The 14,064-nt window shown below is 41.3% G+C and overlaps 2 protein-coding genes across 3 annotated transcripts in view; both read left to right on the top strand.

Annotated features, from left to right (window-relative positions):
• The first annotated feature begins 145 nt into the window (after positions 1–145).
• On the top strand, positions 146–7,886 carry ubxn2a (UBX domain protein 2A). Of its 2 annotated transcripts, XM_005917728.2 has the most exons (7): positions 160–284; positions 680–742; positions 972–1,083; positions 3,636–3,745; positions 5,675–5,812; positions 6,130–6,291; positions 7,020–7,886. In XM_005917728.2, exons 2-7 carry the CDS (start codon positions 699–701, stop codon positions 7,201–7,203), a joined length of 750 nt encoding a protein of 249 aa, XP_005917790.1. In that variant the 5' UTR covers positions 160–284; positions 680–698; the 3' UTR covers positions 7,204–7,886. The 2 variants fall into 2 exon arrangements, with proteins under 2 accessions (XP_005917792.1, XP_005917790.1); XM_005917730.2 differs by lacking the exon at positions 680–742 and having other exon boundaries at positions 146–284; positions 7,020–7,885.
• A 3,231-nt stretch (positions 7,887–11,117) lies between these two features.
• mfsd2b (major facilitator superfamily domain containing 2B) overlaps positions 11,118–14,064 on the top strand; it is a 17,887-nt gene continuing 14,940 nt past the window's right edge. The window contains exons 1-2 of the mRNA XM_005917731.3: positions 11,118–11,270; positions 11,755–12,104. Coding sequence (XP_005917793.1) covers positions 11,772–12,104 — 333 coding nt within the window. The 5' untranslated portion in view covers positions 11,118–11,270; positions 11,755–11,771. The remainder of the gene's footprint in view (positions 11,271–11,754; positions 12,105–14,064) is intronic.

Consider the following 14,064-nt stretch of genomic DNA (forward strand, 5'->3'; position numbering starts at 1 on the left):
CCCTCCATAGAGTTGAGCCATATGAGACATCTTACCTCTAAATAGAAACAAACGCACACAAGTTTGGATCCAGTGGGCTTTCCATGCCATCTAATACTGTATCGTGAGTTTCAGCTGGGAGAGAAGATCTGCTGAGTTCAGCACAGAAGAGTGTACAACCGCGACATCGCGAGTGGATTTGCGGCACTGTTACGTCACATGTATTGCTCAGCAGAAGCGCCGCTACCCTGAAACTTATGGCTACAGATGTGTAGCCCTGGATTAACCGATTAAAACACGGACTGGTAATTCACTATTCGACTTTACCCTTTATGCGCGCATGCTAATGGGCATCTGTTGTGTTTATGCTGACATATAATCCTCGTTTTTACGACCGGCTCCTGCGTGTGTGTTTTGCTCTTTGCGGGTCCATCGCTTTCTGCCGCCCACTTGCATAAATAACGATAAAGCTGCAGGCTGCTTGGCTGTCTGGCTATCTATCGATCACGTAATGCTTTATAAAAATGATCCATTTTAGGTCATTTTTAAGCGGTGTAGCACAGTTTTACTCCACACGTGTACATAATACGCCGCTAAGACAATAAAAGGTTACCCCCCAAAATATTGAACATCAACCAGGCTAGTGTGTGTGTGTGTGTGTGTGTGTGTGTGTGTGTGTGGGTGCTCGCTTGTTCCTTAGATGGGAAACATAGAAAGACATGAAAGAAACTGACACTGTGGAGAGTGAAAAAGATGAACAATGGTAAGTCATTCTCTTTGTTAAATCCACTTCTAGGCAAATGAAGTCCTGTAACTGAATTGATGCCGTGGATGTGAAATAATCTGAAAATAACTGGGTTGGACATAATAATAATAACATATTCTGGGGTGTGTGAACTTGCTTTGCATGGTCTTGCACATTAACGCTTGTGACTGTAGACTGACATTCAATAAGCATGATGAGTGAATACCTGCACTTTCTTCTCATAAAGGGTGGTCAGTGAGGACAATGAAGAGGAAGCTCCAATGAGTCGTAGTTTTTCTGTGGAAGACCTCCTCGATGAGGTGGAGAAGATCTGTTACGATGCCTCAGGGACTTCAAAGGTCAGAGACAAATTCACACTTGAGAGCCAGATCTCTGCAAATGTCCAGCCTACATTTCTGAGCTTATAGACTAGTAATAACACAACATTTAAGTGAAGTATACACAGTACTATGCAAGAGTCTTAAGCCACACCTCATTGGTTTACATTTATGCTTCCAAGGAGCCAGACTCACTTGTCATTTTTTAAAATTGGTTTTCATCAGTATTGGCTGCTTTTTCACTCATTTTCAGTCCGGTCCTTGTATCTGACTATTTTCACAGGATTGTTATTTTTGTTTGCTAAGCCACTTAATGCATTTAAGTAGAAAAAGGCATCAAACTTAAGGAGTGAAACTAGTGTTATGTCTATAAATAATTGACAGCTTAGCAAAGAATCAATTTTTGCATCATTAAGGCAAAAACACTTAATTTGTTCACATTTCTTTAGTTGAAACTATGAAAAATGCCAAAGATAACACCACAAGAGAGGTATAAATAGTATTTTTGCACCAGCAAAGTAATTCCTCTAGGACTATTAGCCCAAAATGTTAAAGTTTTAAGGAAACTGGATAAGTACAGAATAAAAAAAATCTGGAAGTAATGTCCTTGAGAAAAACCCAGCAAAAGACCTAACACAGGACCCGGGAGATGTCTCTATCCTTCAGCTGACCTATGTACTCGTTTATTCAAATACCGTGCACATTAGGGCTGCACGATTTTGCATAAAATGAGAATCACGATTTTTTGGCTTAGAATTGAGATCACGATTCTCTCACGATTTTCTTTTCCAGTATAAATATTTATTGCACTTATTAACTGCACATCAACTTCGTAACAGTTGAGACTGAACATAAAAACAATAAATAAACATAAAAACAACAAATGTCTCACGTTTTGTTGTTGCCGCAAAATGTTGTACTGCTTGAAATTCCGTCTCCACCGTTGCTCGACGCTGCGTGTATAGAGCAGGTAGTGCAACAATAGAAAAATAGTTGCGGGACGGCACTGTGTAGCGTTTGTCTAGGGTGTTGATCATTTTCCTAAATCCCTCGTTTTGCACAGTGTTGATGGGAGCCATATCTTTGGTCAGGTGATAAGTGATAGCCTCCGTAATTTCTTTGTGCCTGCGGGAGTTCGACGGGTATAGGGAAGCGCTGTATAAGGTTCCCGTTATTGATGTTTGGGTGGTTGACCGGGACGGATTTTCTCCTGTCACTTTCTCGTCATCCCTGACGTGCTCTCCGTTGTTTTTTCCCTGCTAATTTTAGCATCACACGGCACAGCTTCTGTATCACGTGGTATAAGGCTCCGCCCTTGTCATTTGTTGAGCAGGAAGAGTGAGCGCTTGTTTTCATGCAGATTACGTCCCGGATCAAAATGCGGTACAATCGTCGTCGTCTTTTTTTTTTTTTTTTTTTTTTTTAATCGTTGTCATTTGGAAATGAGATCGCACATAAGTATGAATCGAGATCGCGATTTTCTAACGATTAATCGTGCAGCCCTAGGTCACAGTGTCCCAGGCTGTCAATAAGCTATTGTTAAGGAAGGGAAACGGGGAGAGAAATGGAGGGGTCAGGAAAGAGGTAGAACAGTGAGTGTCTACAGCCATCTGTGAAGCATATTGAAGACTGTCATGGTTTAGGACTGCATTTCAACCAGTGGTGAACAAAAGACAGCCAAAGAAGAGCTTTGAATGTCGTTAAAGAAGCCTGGAGAACTATTACTGAAGAATAATTAAAGAAATGGCAAGAAAGCTGCATAAGAGAGTTCATGTGTCACATATACTCAGTATACATCGATTCAATATAAAGCAGTTAAATGACATTTTGAAATAGCTAATTCTCCAATTTTACATTTTTAATGACATTGTCAGGCAGAATCATCTCTGCTGACATTCAAATGTGTGCTTATTAACCTCCTGTTGTTTACATTTTTTCTTTATTGCAAGTTATTATGGGATGCATGTCCCAGTGGAGCATAAAAACAGTCTCATGTTTGCATCATAGCAATTTAAATAAAATGGACATATCTAGCTAAGTGCCAGATCAAATTATTCAATAAGTAACTTTCTAAGCTTCACAGCCAAGAGCACAAACCAAGAGGACGTAACAATCTGTTTGGTTTAGACGACGGTGCTGCCTGATCAGATCATGCAGGAGAAGGACGCACTTGCCTGCAGGGAAATCACTGAACTATTACCTGTAGTTTTTCTGGCACGTGCCCAGACGAACCTCACAAAGCCTTTGTAATAGGGACCTGGCAGGCTAAACATTTGTTTAATTGCGTTGAAAATTGCATGCTCACGTTCGCCTCCAATGGCCTGCGGTGCGTGAGTGAAAATGGCGTAAGACTCTCCAAATGAGAACTCTCGCCGAGCTCTGTCAGGCAAATCTCAGTTGAAAGCACAAGCACCAGGCTTCAGTGATCACAGGATATTTTGTTTACCCGTTCATTGCCAGGATAAACAGTCCGCAGTAAAAATCCGACCTCCCGAGGTTAACAGCTGTGTGGCGACTTTATCTCTGAATCCTGTCAGGCCTATTTGATTGGGGTTTTTTTGCTTTGGTTCCAGGTGGAGATGGTGGTGAGGCTGTGGAAGGACGGCTTCACTGTGAATGACGAGGACTTTCGCAGCTACTCCATTCCAGAGAATCAAGAGTTCCTGGATGCCATCAAAAGGGGGTGAGTCGACTGACTGAAACAGGATAACCTTCCTGTTTTAACGATGTCTTCAGTTAGATTTTTGCTGCCTTACCACAAAGGAGGGCCATCAAATCCTAGGCTTTAATCATGGTTTTTAATTACTCTTGGTGGCTTAACGACCTCAAATAGTGTTCTCTCACTGATGAGAAGGGAGTGTTCAGACTAATAGTGCAATTCTTATTGTTCCTCAGGCAGTGAAAAGTTAATGGCAAGACGGTGTCATTTTTCTTATCATCTTAATATCTTTTTGAGTAATCTGTAACATAAATTTAACACATTTCTCCTAATAAGAGCAAAGTCATACAGAAATTAAATATAAAACATATTTATTTATATTTTGTGCTCATTGTGGAGCAGATGTGCTATCAGTGTTAGGGAGAAATGTACAGTAAGGTGCAAACGTTTTTTTACATCCAAGGAGAAAGATTTTCTTGTCATTTTTAAAGTGTTCTTGAACAATAGTTCTCCAGGCTTTTCTTCATTCATTAGCTCTTTTTCCACTCATCTTCAGTCCAGTACCTGACCATGTAACACTCCCCACTGAACATGTCTGCTCCTATTAAAACTTTCCCAGCCAAGTACTCCAGTCCCTACTGTGACACGTGACTTTTCTCTGAAACACCTCATTTGTTCTTATTTTTAGTTGAATATGTGACAAATCTCAATAATAACACCAACAAGATGATTTCCAAATATCTGTTAGCCTAAAGCTTGGCATATCTTTGCATGGTGTGCGGTCTGACCTTAAAGATATTCAGGAAACTGGACAAGGGGAGGACAAAAAAAGAAGTGGCAGACGTTATACTAATTTCTGATTTTTTTCTACCAAAAACACACTTATACTAAAACAATCAGGACAGCTAAAAACACCAATTCAGCTGAATTTATCTGTAAAATGTCCATCACAGCTGTTATGGTGCAAAAAGCAGAGTGCACGGTGGACAGGTTCCCCATGTCTCACATGCATAAACCAAAAACATAACATTATCACTGAGTGTGCACTAAGCAACATTTTACAACTGCTTTAACAAGTGTGTAGTAGCTGCCGCTGCTTGATGAATGCACTGTCTGGGCATGGCTCCACGGCAGGCACGGGCATGACCCAAAGTTGTTTGTGGTGTCAGAAGTTAAGTCAATATCAAAATGCAAAAAAAAAAGTTTTAATGAATTAGAGGTGGTTCACTACTCCTCGACACCAGCCAAGTGTTTAATGAACGTCAGTTCAAATAGCATTGACCCGTTCAGTTGAGACCGCCGGCGTGGGTTAATACTTTATTGATTTCAATCAGAGCCTGCAGTGTTAGATTGCTTTGAATAAATGCCAAATGAAGTTGTTTTTTATTTTCTCTCTTTCTTTGTTATGCGTCTTTAGTTTAAATATGTTTAAATACCATATCTACGTCCATTATCAAATCTACTTGCCAGAGTTTAGTGATGATAACCAATCATGCTTCTTGGTATACCTGCTTGATTGCCGTTTTCTCAATTTCCTGAGTAGCCACCTCAATCCAAAAGACAGCTCTCAATCAATCAACGGGAGCTCTTTTCATCATGGGCTAATGACAAAATGTCAAAGGGCTAGACGAGGAATGTTAAGTAGGCAATTGTCTGATTACTTTTGAACCCATTCACTTTGGGAACACTAATGCAGACCTACTTAAATTATATGTGCTGCACACATACAAGAAGGAGGGACAGACTAAGCCTGAATGTAAGTCACATGTAACATCTCTCCTTGGTTCGATTCACTGGTTTTGATCACTCCCCCATGATGAAATTAGCAGGGAAGATATTCTCCCTGCTGACCAAAGCCCGACACTTGAAGCTAGATAAAGCTTATTAGTGCAGCTCATTTGTCATATTGATTGATCTGAGTGGACTCCAATCCGGATCTTTAATCTATCCCAGGGAGCTTCCGGCAGAGTGGGAGAGCAGAGCAGAAGAGGAGGAGCTGGAGATTAGCGTGGAAGATCTGACAGAGGAAAATTACATTCCCAAGAAGAAGGCTTTTCATCCCTTCAGCGGTCGAGGATACAGACTTGGCAGGTGAGAGATTGTCACTGTGAATGTCCTATTGTTTTTGTATGTTGTGCAGTGTGAGCTCAAGATTTAAAGGCTACCGTGCACCACTAGGTGTCCCTCTAAATCCAAATATCAAAAACCCCACAACCAAATCTGGCACAGCAGACGAGTCTGCTTGTCAAGCTGAGCACCAAAACATTTTTGCACCATCACTGACACAAAGAGTCTGCAAACATTTTGCATGAGATTTTTTTTTCCTGGCGTCGGTGTGCATGGTAAACCCGGCGTGCGCACTCCTAAACTGGTGGTTAATCTGCTATTTATCTTCTGTCCATTCCCAGTGTGGCACCCAGAGTAGTAGCCAGGTCACCATCTGTGCACGAGGACGGAGAATCTCCTCCTATTCCCATGGTAACACTAGACCACGCCCTTCCCGTCACCTCCCTGCAGATCTGGTTGGCCGACGGCAGGAGACTGGTGCAGAGGTTTAACCTATCGCATCGGTACGTATCGCCAATACGACACATCTCGATCTTCGGTTTGAGCAAAGGACAAAAATAAGAGAAAGAATCAGCAAATTAAAGACCGACTAACTGCGCTGTGTAAGAGGAATCTTGACACTTTTCTGCTACTGCTGCGCTGCGTGTAAATCCCATAATCTCAAGCAGGAAAAAGAAGTGGTTGAAGGGATGAAAAAAGATTTTTGTTTGCTCTAGCTTGGGAGGTGGTGAAGTAGGTGGGGGTTAGGATTACGTAATGCTCTGTTCTAGGCTGCTGGAGTTAAAGGCTGGAGGCATGCTGCGTGTTACGTCCCCCTGCCCCACAGTGCATGGGGCAGCAGAAAACATAATCTGAGATGTAGCAACAGCGTGGATCTATAAAATCCCCTGAGAGGGATTGCGTAAGTCTGGTGCAGCTTTTATATAACAGGGTTAGTAAGCAAAGGATGGATGGAGAGGACTGAACCCTTCCAGCCTGCAGCGTGAGGAGCAGGCCTTACATAGGATTGCTTCATATACACTGGGGCCTCATTATTAATAATATATGATGGTACTAGTATAGTGCTTCATACAGAAGTCGCGTGTCACAGTAGGGACTGGAGTACTTGGCTGGGAAAGTTTTAATAGGAGCAGACATGTTCATTTCTGTATTTACGATGGCAGTTTGTTTGTTTAGTTTATTTAAATCTCCAGTCTTGATGTTTAATTTATTTATATTTTTTCTCCTCCAGGATCGCTGATGTTCATGATTTCGTGTCACGCTGCCAGAGGAGCTGCCCACCTTTCGTCCTGACGACGTCTCTTCCTTTCCGAGAGCTCACCGACAAAGAATTAAGTCTGGAAGAAGCGGATTTGACCAACGCTGTTATTGTACAGAGAGCCCTGAACACACAGGCTCCATTTGGACACTCCTGACCAACACGAGCCCATAATTTACACAGCACGCTGCTTTTCCCCCTCACTGACTCATTGTCGTCCCCCTGATAGCAATCTCAAGGTCCACAGCACTCGCATTTGACAGCTGCTGTCTCCTTCTACTGTCCCCGTGTGGGATTAGCTCAAACTTTATTAACGATATAATCGCTTAGTTGCAAAAGGTGCTGTCCTTCCTCTGGAGGACAGCAGTTACCTGTCGTCAGACCTTCTTAAATCTGCTGAAAAACGATATAGGCTGTCGCCCATGCAGATGGTCCTCCAAGGGATCTCCATCTGTTTAATCTGCCACGTGTAAAACCTCCATCCGCCCCATCACACATGCAAAATCCCACCACCATCACCACCAAGCAAGTCTTCCCAAATTGTGATTTACCACCTTTTCTGCACAGTCAGCAGTATATATATATATATATATAAGGGGCTGAGGTTTTAAGTTTACAAACATGTGATTTTTTTGTTTGCACAGTACTGTGATACAAAAGAAGTATTTATGTTTGCCTTGCTGTTTAATCTCTATCTCGCCTTCCGTAGTGTTATGATTTTTCTTTCGGTCAAATGCATTGTTTTATTTGACCAAATCATTGGACGACATATCACATGTCAAGGTATGACAAAATAAAATTTTAAAAAATCCTTAAAATTTTGCATTTTTTTTGTTTTAACATTTAATAAATTGATCAAATTGAATTGGTGTTGTTTTAATATCATTTGTTTAGCTGTGCTTTCACTACTGATGACAGATACGGGATTATGGCTGGACTCTTAAGCACCAGTGCTGCACCTTACTCCACATCTGTGCTGGCATTTACAGTCCTAATAGGGGGTTTAGATTAGGGAGGGAGGGAGGGCTCACTGATGAGGAATGATGACATCACAGCGGTGCTTAAGACACGTAAGCGTACATCTGATGCTGATTCACGGAAAAACTGCCAGCAAACACAAACATCGTATTCAGACGGTTCTTTCTTGAGTATTGAACCTTGTGTTTCTTTGTACGTGACGTGTTTGGTTTTACGTGTGTGTCTGTGTGTGTGTGCTGAAGCCAAGCTCTCAGCACTGGCCTCATGATGAAGCCCAACACCATTATCCATCTTCAATATTTAAAGGCGGGTGAGGAGGGGGTGGGGGGAGTTGAGGAAGAGGAGCTCACATCCTCTGGATGGTCAAGGTCACACGAAGAAATCCGGCAGCAGAAATGTCTCTAAGCTGATCTGACTGTATGTTTAGGATTTTATACCTGAAGCTGCAGGCTGGGTGCATCGCTTGGTTGTGGGCTAGAGAGTTAAAACAGACCATATTTCCTTTGTGCTGCATATTTAATAAGGCAAAGCATGCAGGGAATTACTTTCCCTTCAACTCCCCACATTTCCTCTCAGAATGACCCTCTTTACTCGAGCAGCGGCAGACCTTTTCATTTCGTACATTCCTCTTCACGCATTATCGGAAACATACCCATTCTAATGCAGGTCATAAGCCCGACTTTGCTGCCGCGGTGCCTGTGCCGTTGTCGGTAATGTGGTTTTCATAGAGGAGGTTTGCGTGCTTGGAATTTATGGAGAGGTCTTGGTTCAGGTAGCTGAGGTCTACATGACATGTTTGTTGTCATGCTTGAAGGAGGGGAGGATCGCTGAGAGTAAGCATCTGGGACCAAAACAGCTGCTTATGCTTAGTTGGAAAACTAAAGAGTGAAATAAAAGAGTGAAAAGGGCCTTTCCAGAGTTTGTCTAATTCCCCAAACCATACAAAAAGGCCTCCTTTCTTTTTCGGGGTCCATCTTAAAGTGAATATAATATGCACAATTCCAGCTCCATATTTTTTATCCTTGGACTCTACTAGAGTTATTTTACATGATTCGCAGTTCTTTTTACCTTCTACTGTGCCTCAGTGCAGTCTCTCAGCTAGCTCACTGTCTAAAAGAAACAGGTTTAACACAAACTGTGGTTAAACTCAACCACAAACTTGAATTCAGTTTACTCTGTCGTGCAGTTTCCTGCTCAACTTGTATAACTAAGTGTGGGAAAGAAACTACAGTGAAAGCCAGGATTACAGACAGGAAGTATGAAGTTGAAAGAAATCAAACTCTTAAAAGGCAGCGAAGGTGAAAAGACGCTGTTAAAAATATTTTGCACTATGCAGCTGGTGACATTTTTTATTATATTCATGTTATTTTACATTCTGGGTGAACAAGGTTGACTAACGCTTGATACAAACAGCAAATAATTATCATAAATACTTCTGTTTTTGGGATCTTTCTCTTGTCTCTGGGATAAGGAATGTCAAAATATGTTTCTAATGTCAAGGTCAAATCTAAGGCATTCCCAACAGAGGAGTAAAATTGTTGTTTGACCATTGTCTGTTCCAAATTGTGTAACACAGGATTATTATCAACGAGTTATTTATAATAAGTTCATCAACCGCATGTTTAAAACAAGACAATATTGGTAAATAGCCTGTGTATGAAGATTCATGAGGTCGCTGCTGATGGTAAAAGGAAAAACTTTTATTTTGAAGATTGCACAGTGTAACCCACTGCATAAACTGAATAAGAAAAATGGAAAAGGTGAGGGTGACATAATCCATCCCTCAGTATCTCAGTTGGACCAAACACCAAAATGGCAACCAAGAAAACACCCAGTTTAAGATTTCATACTCATTACAGTTATTATGTAGTCAGAAATCAGTCATGGAGGACAAAACTGTTTTTTGTATAAGGCTGTAAACATGTTTATTTCTGCTGTAAAGTTGTGCATTTTAAAACTGAAGTCTAGGGGACACTTTGGAGACATCTACAGTTGCAAATGTTGGTATCAATCCGATATCAAGTAAATACAGGGCCAGTATCGCCAATACTAATACTGATACCGATACTTTAAAACTACAAAGGCAGCTTATGTAGGTAAGAGCCATGTGTCACATGGCTGACACATGACAGCCATCAATTTACACATTCTGAGCAGATTTTAATGACCAGTCACTGTTTAATCACTGTCATGTTTGCTTTCTGCAAAAAACACACCTCTGAAACACTTTGGGTCAACTCCTGTTGTTTAAATGTGAATAAAATAGATGTGACAGTCAAAACACGTGTTTGAGGAATATTTTTTTCATTAAACACACAAAATAATCTGTCCTACCATCTCTAGAGGAAGTGCATTTTTCACATTACATTTCACTGTTTGCCTCTCTGATAAGATTGCGCAAATCTCATGCAAATCATTTGAATTTGACATTTTCGTCCGGCTTCTTTGCCTATCATAATAAAAAACGCAACAATAAAAAAAATGCTTAGTTTGAACGGCATCATTTCTTTTTAGGATTTGCTGCCACTATAGATCTGTAGGCCTTTAGGTCTGGATTTTGGTGCTTCCCGGGGACTAAATCCGCACAATAACTATATAATAGCGAAGACGTTGATGATGATAATAATGCATTATAAGAAATATGCAGCTAAATTCTTGAGCGCATTTTTTACCAGTTCCGTTTCCGGCTCCCTCTTCCAAAGAAGCACACTAATGCAAAAAGATATGAAACCAAACTGCATTGCATACATTCCACTTGTACCAACTGCCAGTTCCCATGAATGGGATTCGTGGATTGCAATGACTGGAACACCCTCAGTGTGATAATGCACTGATAAAAAGATTCCTATATGTGATAGACCGTCAGATAACTAACTAGACAATAACACAAGAGCGAAGAAAGACTGATAAAAATATGTTATTTTATACATAAGTGATAAATATAGATAATATAGGAATTCAAAGGTTGGTGTTTTTGACCCGAGCTTAAAGGAGACGATAGTGAGAGATAGTGGCTTGATTGTAAAATGATGCCACTATCTCCCATGTGAAACACCGGTGCGGCCGCTGTAGGGCGCAGCGCGTCACCGTACTGAACGCAGGAGTGGAGACGCGCACCCCGTCTCCATCCTCCGCAGTCTCCTCTCCTGCCCGACAGACTGACTGAGTGACTTGCAGATCACCTCACTGACAGCTCAAAACTAACCTGCTAACTGAGCGGCACCGGCTATTTCCCATCATCACGGGGTGAGTTGATATCTGGTTAATGCTTCTATTATTTTTTAATGGGCTCTGGTGTTCATGTAGGTATGCAGACTGGTTGTTGATGGATGCACTTACAGTAATAGTAACGTGAGGGCAGACTACACAGGAGGCTGCTCCTCCTGCACGGGACATCGTCGCATTTGCGCTCCCGTTTGTGCCGTTTCTCAAAGCCAGCTGTGCAAACATGTCAAATTCTGCATATCTCGGTGGTGCCATGAATTACATTCTAGTTTTATTTTGATCTCAAGACAGGGAGTGCGTTCGTTTGTTTGTGTGGATAGGTGCGTGTGTGTGAGAGGGAAAGAGAGTGGTATTATTTAGTGAACTCTCCTGCCCTTGCATTTGTCTGTGCGCAAGCATATGAACTCTTTTTTCTGCCCTTGTGCTGACAGAGAAAGTGTCTTTAAAAAATGTGTGTGTGACACAACCTGTCTGACTTTGGTCTTTCCTCTTGGCCTCATTCCAGAGCACCACAGCATGTGAATGGCTGCAGAAAGCAGCAGGGTTGTTAGAGCAGAGGAGCAGGAGGAGCTCCCTGCCTCTGGAGCTGTCACTCACCACACACACACCCGAAGTCAGAGCCACATCCAGTTTCAGCCTCTGACACACACCGCTCACTGGCAGCAGGCTCCTCGCGCCCTCGCTCACACAAGGAGTCACAGCCACACTCACTTCAACAACAGCACCCCGTCACACACACAGAGGTACGGCTGTCGCCTCACACACAGTCTTTCAGCCATGGCCAAGGGAGAGAGGGGCGTGCAAGGCTCTGAAGGAAAGCCCAATGAACCTTTGTTTCCCAAAACCTCTCAGCAGGTAAGATCTTCTCTTATCATTTGTTTGTTGGTGATTTTTTTCTATTGTGCAGTCTTGCATGTGTGAGTTAATTTTAAGTCTCATAGCTGTAACCTTTGTTTGGACAATTAAGGCTTGCTGAGACTTTCAATCTCAGTTGGTGTCTTTAAGGCGCAGAATGAGTCTGAATAACTTGATTGGATAGAGTTGGGAAATAGATCTGTTTATTTGCTTATCTGTTTGGGATTAATCACCTCCATTGTTTTCCTGTGACCTATAATCCCTCAGATAACACATTCACTGTCCGGAAGCTGATTATTTTTCATGTGAGTGTTTCCACTGATGACGGCAAGATCGGCTTGATGATTAGCTTCTTTTGTCTGATATCAGTGGTGATTTGCAGTGAAAGAGGCAGTCATTATCACAGCTATTATAGCAGTAAACAGTGACTAGAGGGCAAATTTGCCGTGATTAGAAAATTTGTTGCCTTATGTGTAATTTTTTGTTGTTGTTGTTTCATTTAACCTTATAGATGTTGCACAATGTGTGTGATGAGTTGGTGTGAGGTATGCAAAGCTTTTTTTTGTGTGCATGGGAATGTGCTTGCACTTGTAAACCAGTTCAATCAAGAGAAGATTATAGGTCCTCACAAGAACATAACCCACAGGCAAGGGAATGAAAGACAGACCACCAATTCCTTACATGGAGTATTGTTCCTTTGTAAAGACAGATACTACAGTTCATGGTGTCATCTCAATGCAATACCATAATAGTTAGTCATCTATTCTTTGTTTCGTTAGATTAGCTCAGGGTGTTCGGGGAACGGCAATTGAACCAGTTCTGCAACTATTTCATCTCTGCCAAACTATCAAATATGCGATGCATTTTGTTTCATTGAATTTGACTTGACAGTTGAAATTTTACACGTTTGCTTCAATCAAACGGTTGTGAAGTGGATAACTCTTCAGGCAGCAGAACAGTGATGTGAACATAAAACACGATTCACTTTTTAGCGTTATAAATGGGATTTAAACAAACTCATCTTAGACAAAGAATTGAAATGAAATAAATCAAATGTACATTTACTGGACTAGCTGTTAAGCTCAATACACACAAGTATAAAAGCGTTATAGTCTGATTTTCTGTTACAATAGTTGGATGAACTGCTTTTTTTTTGCACATTTTAAATTGCACATTAAAGAAAAATGGACAAAAAAGACGGGGAAGTTATTACACTATCTGAAAAGTTCAAATCAATAAATGCAAATTATGTGCGATAGAAACAGAACTGTTGCCTTCACGTGAAGCTAGTGTGATCCTAACACCGGATCCTAACATGATGTTTCAGATGTGATGGAAAAGTGCAGCGTATGAAAACATCAGCTCTGTAACCGTCCTCAACTAAACACACTCACTTTCCATCATCTCTTGAATCTATTAATCTATACATTTCAAGTTGAACTACCTTTAAAACAAAGGAAGGATTAAAGGTGTTTTACAGCGTAGACTCTTGCGTTCCATTCTCTCTGAAAGATGAGGACTACAAAAGGAATGTTGCACATGAAACACATATTCTCTTTGAAACTACTTGAAACTCAGATGACATGATAGATGCACACTCAGTAGTAGCATGGGAAATTATACACCAAGAACTTTCCAATCCATCACAAAAGCGCTCGTCACATTGCGATGATATCTATTCATATGCAGTATTGTCGGGAGAAAGAATAAATCACTTCTGCGCACTAGTTCATGTTTCGATTTTGGATAAAATCCAAGGGCCTTGAGCCATGTCACTAAGCCCACTGTGGACATTTATAATGGCCTGCTGCCATCGCTTTACTTTCATGCTTATAATCCATAAGCTGAATGGAGGGCAAAAAGCTGCTCTTGTTGACACAGATAACTGGATTCTGTGGCGTAAACCTGATGCACCAAAATGTCCAAAACCCTTTCAGCGACTCAACATGGATCCATTTTT

Source organism: Haplochromis burtoni, unplaced genomic scaffold (assembly GCF_018398535.1).
Source record: "Haplochromis burtoni strain Fernald_Lab_line unplaced genomic scaffold, NCSU_Asbu1 Contig_28, whole genome shotgun sequence".
In the NCBI taxonomy this organism is placed as follows: Eukaryota; Metazoa; Chordata; class Actinopteri; order Cichliformes; family Cichlidae; genus Haplochromis; species Haplochromis burtoni.